At 28.8% G+C, this 16,144-nt stretch overlaps 1 protein-coding gene across 1 annotated transcript; it reads right to left on the bottom strand.

The window, feature by feature from the left end:
• Nucleotides 1-13,729: 13,729 nt before the first annotated feature.
• Nucleotides 13,730-14,244, bottom strand: HO173_013274 (uncharacterized protein; the record flags this gene model as incomplete). The annotated part of the gene is made up of 2 exons (XM_037315097.1): nt 13,730-14,162; nt 14,237-14,244. 2 exons carry the CDS (start codon nt 14,242-14,244, stop codon nt 13,730-13,732), a joined length of 441 nt encoding a protein of 146 aa, XP_037158018.1.
• Nucleotides 14,245-16,144: the final 1,900 nt, after the last annotated feature.

The following is a 16,144-nucleotide window of genomic DNA, read 5'->3' as shown; positions in this document are numbered from 1 at the left end:
CTTACTTTTAATATTAATTTTTAATCTTTATAAATAAAGACCTCGATATATTTTTTTTTATAATCTTTATATCGAAAGCGCGAATAATTAAAGACTTATCTTATTTGATTTTTTTCGTAATTATCTTTTTATAATTAGAAGACTTTAAAATTTTCTTTTAATTTAAAATCTTAATATAAAGATTAAATAGATAATCGTCTCGCTAATTATTTATATTATTAAAAAGATTATTAAGATTTATATTATCTTTTAAATAAGTTAATTTAATATATAAATTAATATCGCTATCTCTATATAATAATAATATAATAAAATCGCTATTAAGATTAATAATTATTAATAATATATTATTATTAAATTAGATTAAAGCGAATAAAATAAAATAGTTATAATATAAAATATTAATAAAAGAAAATATTTAAGATACTAAGAAAGAAAGAAAGAGAGAATTTCTACTTATAATTTTAATATCTTAAAATCTATCTAGCGTTATATTAGCGAAGTCTATTAAATTTAATTTATTAAAATACGCTATATAATATAATAATTATACTTTTAATTATTATTATAATTATATTAATTAACTTTTAAAGAAATTAATCTTTTAATTAAAAGATTTATATCTAGATATTTAATAACTATATATTAAAATATACTTATTTTAAATTTTAGATATAAATATCTTTATTTTTAAATGAGATAAAGAAGCTATAGATTTAGAATCGAATATTATTAAAGGTTATCTACTATTTTCTATTATATTTTAACTATTTATAATTATTAATATACTTATTAATAAGAAAGATATATTATTACTATATAAATTTAATCGCGATATTAATAATAATTATAGAAATTAAAGTTATTAAATATAGAGATATTCATTAATAAGAAAGATGTATTATTATATATACAAATTTAATCGCGATATTAATAATAATTATAAGAAATTAAAGCTATAGAATATAGAAATATCTATTAATAAAAAAGATATATTATTACTATATAAATTTAATCGCGATATTAATAATAACTATAAGAATTAAAGCTATTAAATATAGAAATATCTCCTAATAAGAAAGGTGTACTATTATTATAATATAAATTTAATCGCGATAAATAATAATAATTATAAAAATTAAAAATATTATATATAAATTTAATTATAATATTAATAATAATTATAGAAACAAAGCTATCGAATAAAAATTAAATAAGAAAGATATATTATTACTATATAAATTTAATCGCGATATTAATAATAATTATAAAAATTAAAGCTATTAAATATAGAGATATTTACTAATAAGAAAGATGTATTATTACTATATAAATTTAATCGCGATATTAATAATAATTATAAAAATTAAAGCTATCGAATATAGAAATATTATTAATAAGAAAGACGTACTATTATTATATAAATTTAATCGCGATATTAATAATAATTATAGAAATTAAAGCTATTAAATATAGAGATATTCGCTAATAAGAAAGATATACTATTACTATATAAATTTAATCGCGATAATTTAATAATAAACTATAGAAATTAAAGCTATTACGAATATAGAAATATTATATTAAATAATATTAATAGTAGATTATAGAAATTAAAAATAATATAGGGATATAATCTTTAATTTAATATAGATTTTAAAATAAAACTCTTTTATTAAGAATAATATTTTTATAAATATATATTTATATTTAAATCGATTTAAGAAGTTTTATTTTATAAATATAAAATATATAAAGTTATTAGATTAAGTATAATAGTTAAATATTATTAATTAAGTATAATAAATAGAATAATAATTAGAATATCTTATTCTTAACTTAGAATAGTTTTTCTTTTATTTATTATATATTTTCTTTTTATAAAAACTATATCTAGACTTTAATAATACTATATTATTATTTATAAATTTATATCTTATTATAATTATCTAAAAAATTATATATCTTTTAATTATAAAGTAATTCTTTTTATATAAAATATATATAATTAAGTCGCTAGATATTAATTAATAATTTTCTTTATTTATAATTATTAAAGAGTAAGTTATATTATTAAAATTACTCGCTAATTTTATTTTTATAGCTTCTTAAAGTGCGTTTAATATAGAGAATTAAATTCGAAGTAAATTAATCGAATTTAAAGTTATATAAATTAAGATCTTCTTTATTATTTAAATAAATATAATTTAAAAAATAATTAAATTTATTAATCTTTATAGTTCATGAGATTTTCTTTAATATATAAACTTTTAAATCTAATTAATAATAATATAATTAATATATATAATTAATTTATTACTTAATTTAAATATATATAATTAATATAATTATATACTTTTCTTATTTATAATTATACTTTTTAAACTTCGCATATAATCTTCTAATTTTTATCTTCGCGAAGTCTTATTTTTATTTTACTTTAATAATTTAAATAAATCTAAATTAATAATTAATAAATTATTAAGAATTTTTTAAACTTTCATAATTATCGAGTTAATAACTTTAATAAATAATAATATTATATATTAATAAATTATAATTAATATTATAATTAATTATTATATTAAGAGATATAGCGCTATTAAACGTATATTTACTTTATAAAAATAATATTATTAATTTAATTTAATTATAGAATATAGAGAAAATAATTTTATTTTTTTTAAATATAAATAATATTATAATAAATAAGTATATTATAATATAAATATTATAATAATAAAAAGAATTTTTAAAAAAAAGAGAGTAAATTAGAAAAGAATAATATTAAATATTTATTATTAAGCTAACTAATATTATATAACTAAAATCTTATTAAAATAAAATATTATTTAAAGATAAATTAAGTTTAAATATTAATTAGAAAGCTAATTAGAAAAAGAGATTAATTTTTTTTTTATTAATATATATTATAAAGCTATATATAAGCGCTTTTTTCTATATTTTAAATATACTTTAAATATTTATAGCTATATATATACGCTCTCTCTTATATTTTATATATTTTAATATTCTTTATATACGCGATATATTTATTAAAGATAATCTTATTAATTTAATTAATTTCTATTTAATTTTATATTTATTAATTATAAAAAAAGCTCTTTATTTTAATATTATAATTTTATTAATTTATTATTTTTAGATATTAAACTATTTATAACTTATAATTAATTAATTTATTTTCTTTCCTTTTTTTATTATAAAGATAGAAGAAAATATTATTTCTTTTTTATCTTTATCTATAATAAATTAATTATTATTTTTATAAAATTAAAGATATTAATTTAAAAATAAGGTTATTTAATTAAAAGCGAAGAATATAATACTTTAATATTTTAACGTTTAAATAAAAGATATTATAATATTATTTAAATAAAAGAGAGTTATATTAATAAGAAAGATTTTAAAATTTAAAAATAATCTTAATATAATAAAAGATTTAATTTTTATATATAAAAGATTTAGATAATAATTAATTTAGCTAATTAAATTATTAAAGTATTTAAATTAAATTTTAATTTTATATTAATATCTAATAAAATTAGTTTAATAATTTTAAAATATTAATATATATTTTTATTAATATAATTAGTAATTAGAATATTAATTAAAAAGATATAATTTTTAATTTTAATATTTAAAATAATATAATAATAAATAAGTAATATTAAAGCGAATTAAATATATATTATATTAAATAGAAAAGCGTTAATAGCTAAACTAATTAGAGTTTTAAATTAATTAAATTAAATATTAATTTTATATTAATATTATTATATATTTTTAAATATATAATTATTAATTATAATATTAATTAGAAAGAATTAATCTCTAATTTAAAATATTAAAAATAATATAATAATATATTATTAAAGTAATATAAGTTTCTATTATAATAAGAAGATAGAATTTATATATTAAATATTAATTTTATTTTATTTCTAATATTTTATTTATTTATATATCTCTTTTAATTTCTTTTTAAATATCTTAATTTTAAGATATTAATTAAATCTTTATTTAGCGTAAACTTAACTTTCTTAATTAATAATACTTAATATAAGATATTAATAAATATATTTTAATATAAAAATAATAATAAATCTTATTTTCTTTTTAATATTAATAATAAAAAATAATAAATATAATAATAAATAAAGATAATATAGATTATATAGAATTAGTTTAAATCTAGTAATAATCGTTAACTTATTTATTAAGATTTAAAAATTAGAAAATTCTAGAAATAAATATAATTTAATAAATATATATTTATTAATTTTAAAAAGTTATATATTATTTATTATTATTATAATAAAATTTTAATTTATTTATTTATAGATTATAAAATAAGTAATATAATAGTATATATTAAATTTAAGAGATATATTAAGAAATCTAATTTAAATAATTTATAATAAATAAATTTAATTAATAATTATAAAAATTAGATATATTTCTAAATTAGATAATATAAATTATTAATAAATAAAATAATAAATAAAATATCTAATTTACTATTTACTCTAGAAAAAATAATATTAAAATTCTCTTATAATATTAGAAAGTCGAAAGCTTATACGCGAAGACTTTTTAAAATAATTTTATCGCTAAATTATAAATATTAATATTTTATTTATAATTATTAATAATTTTAAAATATTATAATTTTTATATTATCTCGATTTTAATATATAATTAAAATTAATATTTATTATAAAGAATTAATTAATAAAAAAAGCTATAGAGCTAGAGATAAGATTATTAAAAAAATTATTAATTAATAATATTAAAATCTCTCTAATTCTAAATTATTAATTATTTTATAATTATTAATTATTTATAATAATTCTAATCTTTTTTATTAATATTAATTAATAATAATATAAGATTTTTATAAATTTTAAATATATTAAAGATAAATATATTAATTAAAAACTTATAAGTATTATTAATTTAATTCTTATAAAATATAAGATTTAAATTTATATATTTAAATTTATAATTAATAACGTTAATAATAATAATATACTCTTTAATAATTTAATTATTTATCTTTTTATTTTTATAATAAATAATTTACTTAATATTAAAGAATTTAAATTTTTAAATTATTTATAATATATTTTTTATATAATATATATTATTTAATTAGTTTTAAAAAAACTTCTAAATAATATTAAAATTATTTTAATAAATAAAAATTTTTAAAAAAGCTAAGATAATAAAGAAGATAAGAATTAAATTTAAATAAATATAATTAATCTATTAATAACTCTAATAAAAATATAATATTTCTTATTATTATTCTAATTATTATATTATTAATTATATTAAAATTTAAAAAATTATTATATATATTAATATTAGCGATTAATATAAAGAGATCTTTTTTATATTATAAATTAAATAACTTTAAAATAAAAATATTTTAATATTAAATAAACGTTAATTTTTTAAAGAGAAGTAATATTATTAAAAATATCTTTTTAAGCTTTTTTAGAATATTAAAACTCGCTAAAATTTAATTTATTAGATATTAATTCGCGCTCTACTTCTTTATATTAATATTATATACTTTTTAAAAAATAAATTAGCTATTTATTTAAAATTAAATAATAAAAAATAATTATAAATAAAAATTATAATTTAGATATTTAAATAATTTTTAATTAATTTCTAATAGATTTAATATTTAATTTAATTTATTAAATTTTTTTATAAATTTATAAAATTAATAAATAAAGAAAAGAAGATTATAATTTATTATATTTTTAATATTTATAATTATCTATTTAATTATATAGATAAAAAGCTTAAAAAATTAAAAAGAAAGAGAGTTTTTAAAAAAAAAGAATTTTTTAAAGCTTTTAAAATAATTTATAAGAAATTAATTATTTATTATAATCGAATTTAATTAAATTTAAACTATTTATATAAATAAATTATACTTTTATATTTAAATTATAATAATATAAAATTAAAAAAATTAAATTAAAAGATTAATATTAAAAAAAAACTATAAATAAAGATTTATTAAAAAACCTTAAAAAGATATTTTAAAATTATTAAAATATTAATATAAGTAATTAATTATAAAGAGCTAAGCGAATTAATTAATTAAATAAAAATATACTTAATTAAATAATAAAATTTAAGATTAAGAATTTAAATAATAAGAATAAATATAATTAGCTTTAATAATATAGAAGAAATAATAAATCTTCTAATTATTATTCTAATTATAATCTTACTTCTAATCTTTATAAAGCTTCTTTTAATAATTTAATAAATCTTTTAATTCTAAAATAATAAAAGAAATTAAAATCTAAATACGCTATAATCGTTTAAATAACTTATAATATTCTTTATTTTCTCGCGAAGACTATTATATATAAGCGATATTTTTTAATAATTAAAAGATATTATAATATTTAAAAATATTATTTATTAGCGATATTTTATATTTTAATAATAATTCTTTATATAAAATATTAAGAAAATAAGTTTAAATAAATTAAATTTAATTTTAAAGAAGATCTTAATATATTAAATTAGATTAAAAGAGCTAATAATACTTTATATAAAAATTTAATTAATAATTATAATAATTATATTAATAAAGATAATAAGCTTATAAAAAGTATTTTAATAAATTTAATATTTATAAATTTATTAAGATATATTATTAATACTCTATAATATATAAAGAAATAATTAATAAGCTTATAATTAGAGAGAATTAATAATAATAAATTTAATCTTAATAAAGAGATTTAAAGTAATCTAAGAAGCGAATTTATTTATAAATAATTAATAAGTTTAATTAGATAGAGATAGATTTAAAATATTTAAAAGAATTAAGATAAAGTAGAATAAAAGAGTAAAATAAAGTTTAAGAGAAGAATAAATATAAAGTTTATTAAGCTTATTTAACGCGTTAAGATAAATATATAAATAAAGATAATTATAGAATTTTATTCTTATAATATTTAAAGATTTAAAATTTAGAATATTCTTTTATATTATAATTTTAAGAAGAAGAATAAAGACGCTTATAGTTTTAATTATTATTCTAATTATTATTATTAATAAAAAGATAAATAGCTATATTAGATTACTCTTTATATTCCCTCTCTCTTAATAAAGAAGAATAAATATATTCTATATATCTTAATCGAATTATTCTATAAATATAGAAATCTTAATTAAAATATTTTATATATATATTATTTTATAATATAATATTATAGATATATTATATCGTAAAATATCTCGTTAAGATCTCGAATTTATATTAGAAAAATAAAATAATATTTAACTCTACTTATACTATATTCGAATACGATATAATATTACTTAATATAAAATATTTTCGTCTATTTTCGAAACTCTTTTAATATTACGATTTATATATCTAAGTTTACGCTATAGTTACCTTTATCGAACTTCTAGATATTTCGATAAAAAGAACTGAATAGACTATTTAAAAAGGGTATATTTGAGATTATAAAGATTGAAGATATCTTTATAGAAGTATAGATATTTAATAATCGTTTTATAAATTAAATTAAGAATAAGAGTATTAAGAAAGTCTTCGAGAAGTCGCGATTAGTAATATAAGTATTTAATAACTCGAAGAAGTATAGAATTCTTACTTAGGCCTCTATTATTTAACGAGTTAATTAATAGCTTATTATCGCTTTATTCTTAACTATTTTATAGCTATCTCTATATTTACGCGATATTACTTAGATATATATATAATCTTAATTTAAATTAGCTAGAGATATCTTTATTTTAGTCTTAATTAAAATAGAATTATTCTTAAAAACGATATTTCGTATTATTCTCCCTCTCTATAGAATTACTAAGTCTAATATCTACTAATTCTAGATATATTATAAATATTATATAGAGAAGCTAAGAATAACCTCGTCTATATTCGATACTTATCTATTATTTAATAACGATATAATAGTAATTATTAGCTTATAAATCGATAACTCTCTTATCGCCGATATTATCGAGTTTATAAATATAAAATTATAAGAACTATACGCCGCTAAACTACTCGCTAAATTATTTAAGAGACTTACTTTAAAATAGCCTCTCGAATTTAATAGATTTATTATTACTCTCGAGAATAATATAAGAATTAATTAACTTAGATAAGCGAAGAAGATTTAATTACTTACGAAATCGTTTATAAAAGAATAGTACGTCGTCTAACGAGCACGAGGAGCATATATCGCTACTATATCACAGTTATAAGCGGCATTCGCCCTATTATATGTCGCCTAGATTATAGAACTTACATACGAGGATGCTTAATACCTAAATCGCTATCTTTCATAGCAAATAAAAAGGAAGAGGCCTTACATTCGTTAAGTTAGATATGACCTCTGGGCTAATTACTAATTCATACCCCGAACCTAGGAATCCTTATCGAATCATACCCCTAATTACTGAATCATACCCCTAGGGGTATAATTCAGTAATTTACCATTACTTGGGGTATGATTCGGTAATTTGCCATTCATGATAAAAATCGCAAAGGAGAAAATTCGCGACCTGGGCCATCCGACCATAGAAAAGAGGAAATACCTTCGATCGTATTTAATGGATAACCTACCAGCTTAAATATCAGACGAAAGCCGAGTGGGTGTTAGCAGCAGCTCCCACGGGGGCCCTGCGACGGCCTACGGGGGCCCTATTTAGGTTTAAATAGAGGTCTGGCTGTCAAGCGCAGACACCCCCGGGACCAGGCTTTTTTTGCGCTTGACAGCCAGACACCCCTATTTAGACCTAAATAGGGCCCCCGTAAGGGCTGCTGCTAACAGTAGACAAAATTTGGCCCCTCAGCCTATCTACACCCAGTCTGTAACTCTTATATATAGTCTTCACTTCTAATAGTCTACATAGCAAGTTTGATAAATTACCGAATCATACCCCAAGCAATTAATCCTTACCGATTCATACCCCAAATTTTAATATAGGGGTATAATTCAGTAATTAGAGATATGATTCGATAAGGATTTATAGTTTCGAGGTATGATTCGATAATTAGCTCTATAACCTCTCTAAGAATCGTAACTTTTACGGATTCGTCATTCGTTAATAATAAAGATCTCTCTTCTCAAATCGGCTATATAATAGCCCTAGCTGACGCTTAGAATAAGGCTAATATCATCCATTAATAATCGATCAAATACTGTCGAGTCACTAGAAGCGTATTGGCCTCCGAACTTTACGTATTATTATCTCTGAAATTCGACGTTATAGCTATTATAAAATCCACTTTAAACTAAATCTTCTCTAATACTCCTTAGAAAAAGATACCTCTCTCTATATATATAGACTTGAAATCTCTATATAAATATCTTATTAAGCTAGAGACGACTTAAGAGAAAAGATTAATAATAGATATTCTATATCTAAGATAGTCGTATAAACGATAAGAGATTATTAAGATTCTATAAATTAGAGGAGATAAGAATTTAGCTAATTTAATAATAAAGAATAAGGGATATAACGCACTATAACGTCTAATAGATATGAATTATTTAAAATTTAGATCTAGAAGGCTAGGTGAAAAGATAAGATACTAATATTAATTAATAGAAAGTCGTCTTAACGTAGTGTTATTAGAAATACACCTAGTATAATCGAATTTATATCCACTATAGCAGAGGGAGTAATTGCGATTATAAAGGTTATGGAGAAGGAATATTAATATATAAATAGCCTTATTTTCTATTTTTTGCCAGTGTTAAAACGACTCAACACTCGCTACCACTAGTACCCATTCGGTCTAGTCATGGATATATGAAGGCATTCTCTATACATAGATATCCTTCTTCCTTAGACATCATTAAGACTACCACATCTAATGATAGATCTCATTATAGCAGTAACTGCATACCCAGGTATTTACCAACAATTCCCATTTTCCTGCAAGGAATCGTCGAAGAAGACACGCAAGAAGCGCTTTTCGGCATCATGTCTGCAGTCGCGCCCGAGAAGAGGAAGCCATCCAATATTTGAGCCAAAGGGAGATCGGGAATGCAAATAAAGCTTTTGTGACTAAAATCATGTGTGCTTAAGACGATGAAGCTTTATCCGGGAGACCAGACTACTAGAGAAGGAGCTCTTGCAGGATGAGTGATTTACGGAGCATGCTGAGAAGCCTGTGAGATGGTGTTCGAAGGAGAAGTGGCAGCAGATGCAGCAATAGCATAAGCAAGCTTCGGGTTTCTGAACTTGGCTCAGCGATCTCTTCGCCGACGATGGGGGACAATTTGAAACCTCATGGATTAGGTCGACCGTCATATCTGCATGTTGGTGTACCACCAGCGCAAACAGTTAGTTTGCTTTTACATAAACACCGCTATGTTCAGATAGGAGCTCTGCTGACGTTCACTGTCCTGGACGGCCACTCAATGGTCAGAGCTGCGAATGATCTTCTCCATACCCCGCGACGGATCAAACTGCGTAAGGGGGACGTAGAGAATGGTATTTTCAAGGGAGATTATGGCTACTGATGAAGCCCGAAATAGATGTATTACGAAATTGGCTTTCAAAGCGCCGGAAGAGATGGTAGATGATGTGAGAACCCAGGTGACTTATTTACCAGACCGCCTCTTTGAGCCACACTACGCCTACAAGAAGGCCATTCTGGCGCCCAATATCTGTGCTCTAAGCTTTTGTGTTACTACTGTACTGTTTCTTCACTCAGAATTTCGATCATCAGAGTCAAACCTTTCGGCCAAGTTGCCCTCCGACTCCAACATCCATGCTCTAGAGACCTTCCCACCCAGTGTGTGTGGGCTAGATATACGACGTGAAGCCTGTGGCAAAAGGACGCTAGTGTGACCAACCATAGCCCATTGCCACTTGACACACCGTCAACATGCCCCCGTAATCCCAACTGAGAGACATTTGGGATTTGAGGTGGAAGTTTTTCCCCGGGCGCACTTGGATGCCAGATCTCGAAGGTTAAACGAATCATGGAAACCAGTGAACGGCGTCAGGCGGCAGGGAAGTCGCCGTGCGCCCGGTCTCCGAGGTGAGTGTAGGCCTCCATGCTTAATTGGCTTTATCACCTCCACTCACGCGGAGGGTAAACGAAAAGTATTCGATCTACGTCCCTACAAAGCGAGAATACTCGGCTTTTCTATCTGCTTATTGAATGCAATATGTTTTTTCAACTCCGAACTGAGATGAAGAAGGAAGTGCTTGCGTCTGTACTCGAGTGTGTGACTGTGCACCGTCTTACATGATGAGCTTTCTTCTATGTACCCACACGGAGGAAGAATAAAGCATCCTACCTATGTCCCTGCAAGGCGAACATACCCCTATTCCTTCTTTATTATTGAGCGTAATCTCTTGTTCCGCTCCGGGCTATGAAAAAGAAGGAAGTGCTCCCGTCACTGCTAAGAAATGTTGATATCAGAATACTTTTTCCAAGCAATTCATCTCTGCTGTTATATGTTACCTGGATCGATCGTGTCTTGTCTATATTGGCAACTTATGTACATCTTCCTCTCTCAGTATTAGCAAAGCTAATTGTGTAGTCCTTTGGCCTGCTGTATACCAGTTGAGGTTTCACCCTCTCTCATAATACCCTGGGACGATTCTGACAAAATTCACGAATTTGTACGCCGCGTACCACGGATGGCATGGAGATATCCATGTGGATATGCAGAGATTTTTTTGTAGAAATGGTAGGTCAATCTTCGTAATGAGAATGAAAGTCACGACTTGATGAAAATCACCAGGGACTTTCGTTCGCTACGGTCCCGGCAAAGTCCTGATCATTCCAAATCATGGTCTGCAAGGTAAGCTTGTCATTTGTTTGAGGGAAAACCCGCGTCTAATTGGAAACTCCACTGGTAGATATATATGGCTTGAAATGCCCAGCAGTCTGCAGTAAAAGTTCAGCTTCTACGCTGATGGTACCCGAAGAGGGAGTCTGGACTACTGCCACTGCTGTTCACCACGAACGCATCCATCATAAGCCAAGACTCGTGTCGAGTATGATGTCCAATGACGCCCTCCGGGCGGCCGGATCTCGTGGGACTCGGTATTTCGACACATTTTGCAGGACTATTTGGGGGAAATAGATGCAAATGGCGGGTTAAACCCCAAAAACATGACTGTTGATTTCAATACCTTCGATTTCAGTTGCTGATTCTGAGCTCACTGCTTATAAGTAGAAGATCTATGATCGCTATCAAGACCGACTTCGTATTTGACTCAAAGATTGGCGTTATGACCGACCCAGAGCTGCATCTTATACTCAACGCTTTAGAAAACTACGCTTGGCGAATGGTTATCTACAAGAAATCTCCATCGCTGACTAGGCTTCATTTGGAGGGCATCTTGGGCTATGTAGGAAGAAACATCCAATCGGGGAATTGAGCGTAATGGGTGCAAACTACACCTTAGCAATGTTGGATGACCAAAATAAAATGGGAGGCGGCCGTCTTTCTCTTTTTCAAGATTCGATCGATTTAGTCACCAAAGCTGCCCTCCTAAGGGCCGAGTTTCCTGCGGAAGGCTTCTTATTAATGCTAGCCGGTTTGGCTCCATCGGAAGACCAAGAAAACATGCACCCGCTCACAATCATGTAGGGTCTGACTGCTCGGCAACGACCGCAAATGCCACGTTTTCTATCTTGCACACGACCGTGAGGCTTACCATAAAGTTGCCGACGACACCAGGACTACTTTCGCAGCTGCTGATGAGATACGTTCGGTTACTCCCCCCCCCACACCCGCCTCCAATGCAGGGTAACTTTCCAAGCCAGAGCCGGCCATGAACTCCTTTGGTATCGGCAGCAGAAATTGCCCCGGGCGGTCCATGGCGCTGCTGAACATCAACCCGTTATCGCACGCGCGAATTGGCTGTACGATGTCCGCCAGGCAGATGGAGACTCGGGCCGCGTGGGAGAGGGGTCTCCTAGAGCGCCGAAAGGAAGGCAGAGTGTAATTAAATTTCAGCCACGGGTAACTATTACGTCGATGAGCGAAGGGCCGTATCTCGTCTTCCAGGACCAGTTTAGAAAAAGATAGGTCATATGTAGTGGCGGCGTGACGGCTTATACGGGTGGATCTTGGCTTCAATAGAGATATATTGGTTTGTTTCCAAGACTTATCTTATACTTAAACACGGAACGGTGGGGTTGAGTGTCGAAAGTTTCGTAGGCGATAAAGCTAACATTGGTTTCTCCAGAAATTAATCACATAGACACCAAAGATTTGAATGATTGGATCATGCGATCAGTCTTCAAGGTTACCTCGAACTCAGTAGGGTCAACCCCGTGGTCTCATCGGTCTAAAGCCTGGACTTTGCTCGGCTCCCTCCAGCCCAAGGATTTAAGTGCCTCGTGTTTGCTGTCATCAACCCTGCCATCTCATCAGCAGACGTATTAGTAAGGTGTCTGACATCAACCTTTTGCCTTTCGCCGGTGATCGTCACAGTCTCCCCCACCTTTTTGCAGCCCTATTCTTCGCCAGCATCCTAACAGCTTCAGCACAGCGCTTGATACAATGCTCAGTTTGCAACAACTTTGGGAGCATCATGAACCACTTATGCGGCGTCCGTTCGTAAAAATACCAGAGCACGATAACGCCCTTCTTCGCCGCCGTCTGCGCAATCACTTTCCCGGAGTCTGCAAGCCGCTCTTGCTCTATCCAGCAGACTAGAAAGAGCCTCCAAAGACATAGACAATCGTGATCTTGTTCTTGACGTGTCCATTTATATCTTTGAACTTCTCCTCTTCTGTGTTTGTGTGAAGGACGTCTACTGAGCTCACATCAGGGCGAGGACCGGTCCACTCAACTGTAACATCCGGGATGGTGGGAATGGTATACTGCTCATCTCCACGACCTAACAAACGTATTGCACTATCAACTAGGTAGCAGATATCGCTTTCCTCGGGCCCAGGGGCCAGAAAAGTTGCATGGCTGACCCAGAGAGGGTCCTTGGTCCCAGGCTGTCGCAATGATCGCTCCCGGATGGCGGAGAGCGGCAAATCCTGGTAAATGCGCGAAAGAGCCGACCTGACCTTCTCAACGAGCGCGGTAATTTCATTGCTGTTGAGAGACGCTATGACCACAATGCTAGCTATAGTGCTAGGAGATTGCGAAGTGAGATACGCGTATCAAAGTCATGAGACGATTTTCGAAAAATGTCGAACTTGAACTACTGAATCATCTTATAAGATAATGCATAAAAGCAGCGGCAGAAATGTGCTGATGTGTGATATCGTTGACACTTTGATGGTAAGCCGGCAGTGAAGCTGACCTGGTGAGCACTTGTTGGTGAGACTATCCGGATGATGCCGTTTGCTTTAGTGTTTCCTTGTGCAGGATAGGATACCTGATGCATTATTGATCCTGCCATGGTCAGTCCGCTTCATCCACTAGGTGACCAGGAGACCTTTCCTGCAGCTGCTGTGAACCATGCATGCACGATAATGCTGTACAGGAACAGTAGGCACCTCCAGTCTCACCCCACACCTGCCTGCCGCAGCAACGATCCGGAACGTCAGCCGACTCGGTTATACTTGCTCCCACGCCCACAGGAATCCCCTTAGTCTCACATGGGGAGCGTAAGGTAGCCTTTTACAGCGCTCCAAGAAGCAGGATTCTCACCGCTGTCACCTACCTTGCACGCATACCCTCACAGGGTGGATTCTCAAGATAGCGCCACTGGTCCCGATTGGCTTTTAGCGCATTTCACAGTAGGTATTCGTCCTTCCGACCTACATAGATCATCAATCATACAAACCAGGTACATATCACAGACGCACTGATACACGTACTTTATATGAGCGACACATCTGACGTCGTATATAACGTAGTGAGTGGGTGTGGAAACTGGAAATTGTATGTACCTCTCCCAGCCTGTCACACATGACAATATCCACCTGAAGCTTTCCAGCTTGGCCCTATCTGATCATTCACAACGCACGACTTTAGAATATTAGCTCCATAGGTCACTTTAAGCGTCATGAGCACTCTTCCGAGCTACCGACCGAATTCATCAACAAAACCCGCCAGCAACTGGAAAGTGCGCGCAAGGTTACACTTTCTACTGTCCAGCGAGCATCCCTGATCGACCCGAATATCAAAGGACCATCCTGGATAAGCCGTACCAGCTTTCCAGCGTCCATGGGCGAAACGGATGGGCCGCAGAGCGTGTTTGAACGAGCCATTAAGGCACTGGGCGGTGGAACGGATCAATACACACAAGACCCTCAATTGAGGATGTTGACGCTCGATGGACCGGTCGTAGAGTAGGGGTGGGAGAAGAAGAGGCTGAGCCCTCAGCTTCAGAGCAGCAAGAGTATCGAGGTCTGATGAAGGATATTAACAGTCCTCTAACCATCATGTACTTCCATGGTGGAGGCTTTATGTTCGTCCTCCCCTCTCTCCTCCACCCGCGGCACGCCTGCATATGCAAGGATTTAACTATTAGCAGAATGGGCACTCCAGGACGGTATCATTAAGTCGTTGCCAGATTCGTCCAATGCACTGGAGGCCGCTGCCTTTCATTTCGATACCGTCTCGCACCTCAACATCATTTTCCCGCTGCCCTCCTCGACGCTCTTGTCTGCTATTTATCTCTCCTTCATCCTTCATCTGGTGCCTTTCTTGAACCCGTTCCTCCACCATCCATCGTCCCCGCAGGAAACAGAGCAGGCGCAAATCTCGCCCTCGCACTCACACAAATCCTCTTGTTTGCCTGCTCCTCGACCCTACTATTCTACGGCACAGAAGTTTCACTCCCTCTACCCGCCTGCATTGCCGTATTAAACGCGTGTCTAGATGTGACTCTCGGTTTCCCTTCCTGGCAATCCAACGCCCTCTTCGACATTTTTTCTGATACCTGGTCCTTCCTCCCACCATGCTATCCCACATGCAAAATCTGGCCTTCTGACCCACCTAGGGCCACGCCTACTGTGAGATTAGCGCGAGGCTTCGCCCGCTCGTCGCGCCAGCCTTAGCACGTAGCTGGAAAGGCGCGCCGGCAACGTGTTTCCCCGGCAGATAGGAACGATTCGCCGACTTGGCGAAACCGGCTGCGGAAAGGGCTGCCCGCCAGGGTGGAC

The sequence above is a fragment of the Letharia columbiana genome, assembly GCF_014066305.1.
Source record: "Letharia columbiana isolate WasteWater2 chromosome Unknown xpSc0000098_s0, whole genome shotgun sequence".
In the NCBI taxonomy this organism is placed as follows: Eukaryota; Fungi; Ascomycota; class Lecanoromycetes; order Lecanorales; family Parmeliaceae; genus Letharia; species Letharia columbiana.
Note: the sequence above shows the minus strand (reverse complement) of the source record. Positions and strands in the feature narration are given on the sequence as shown.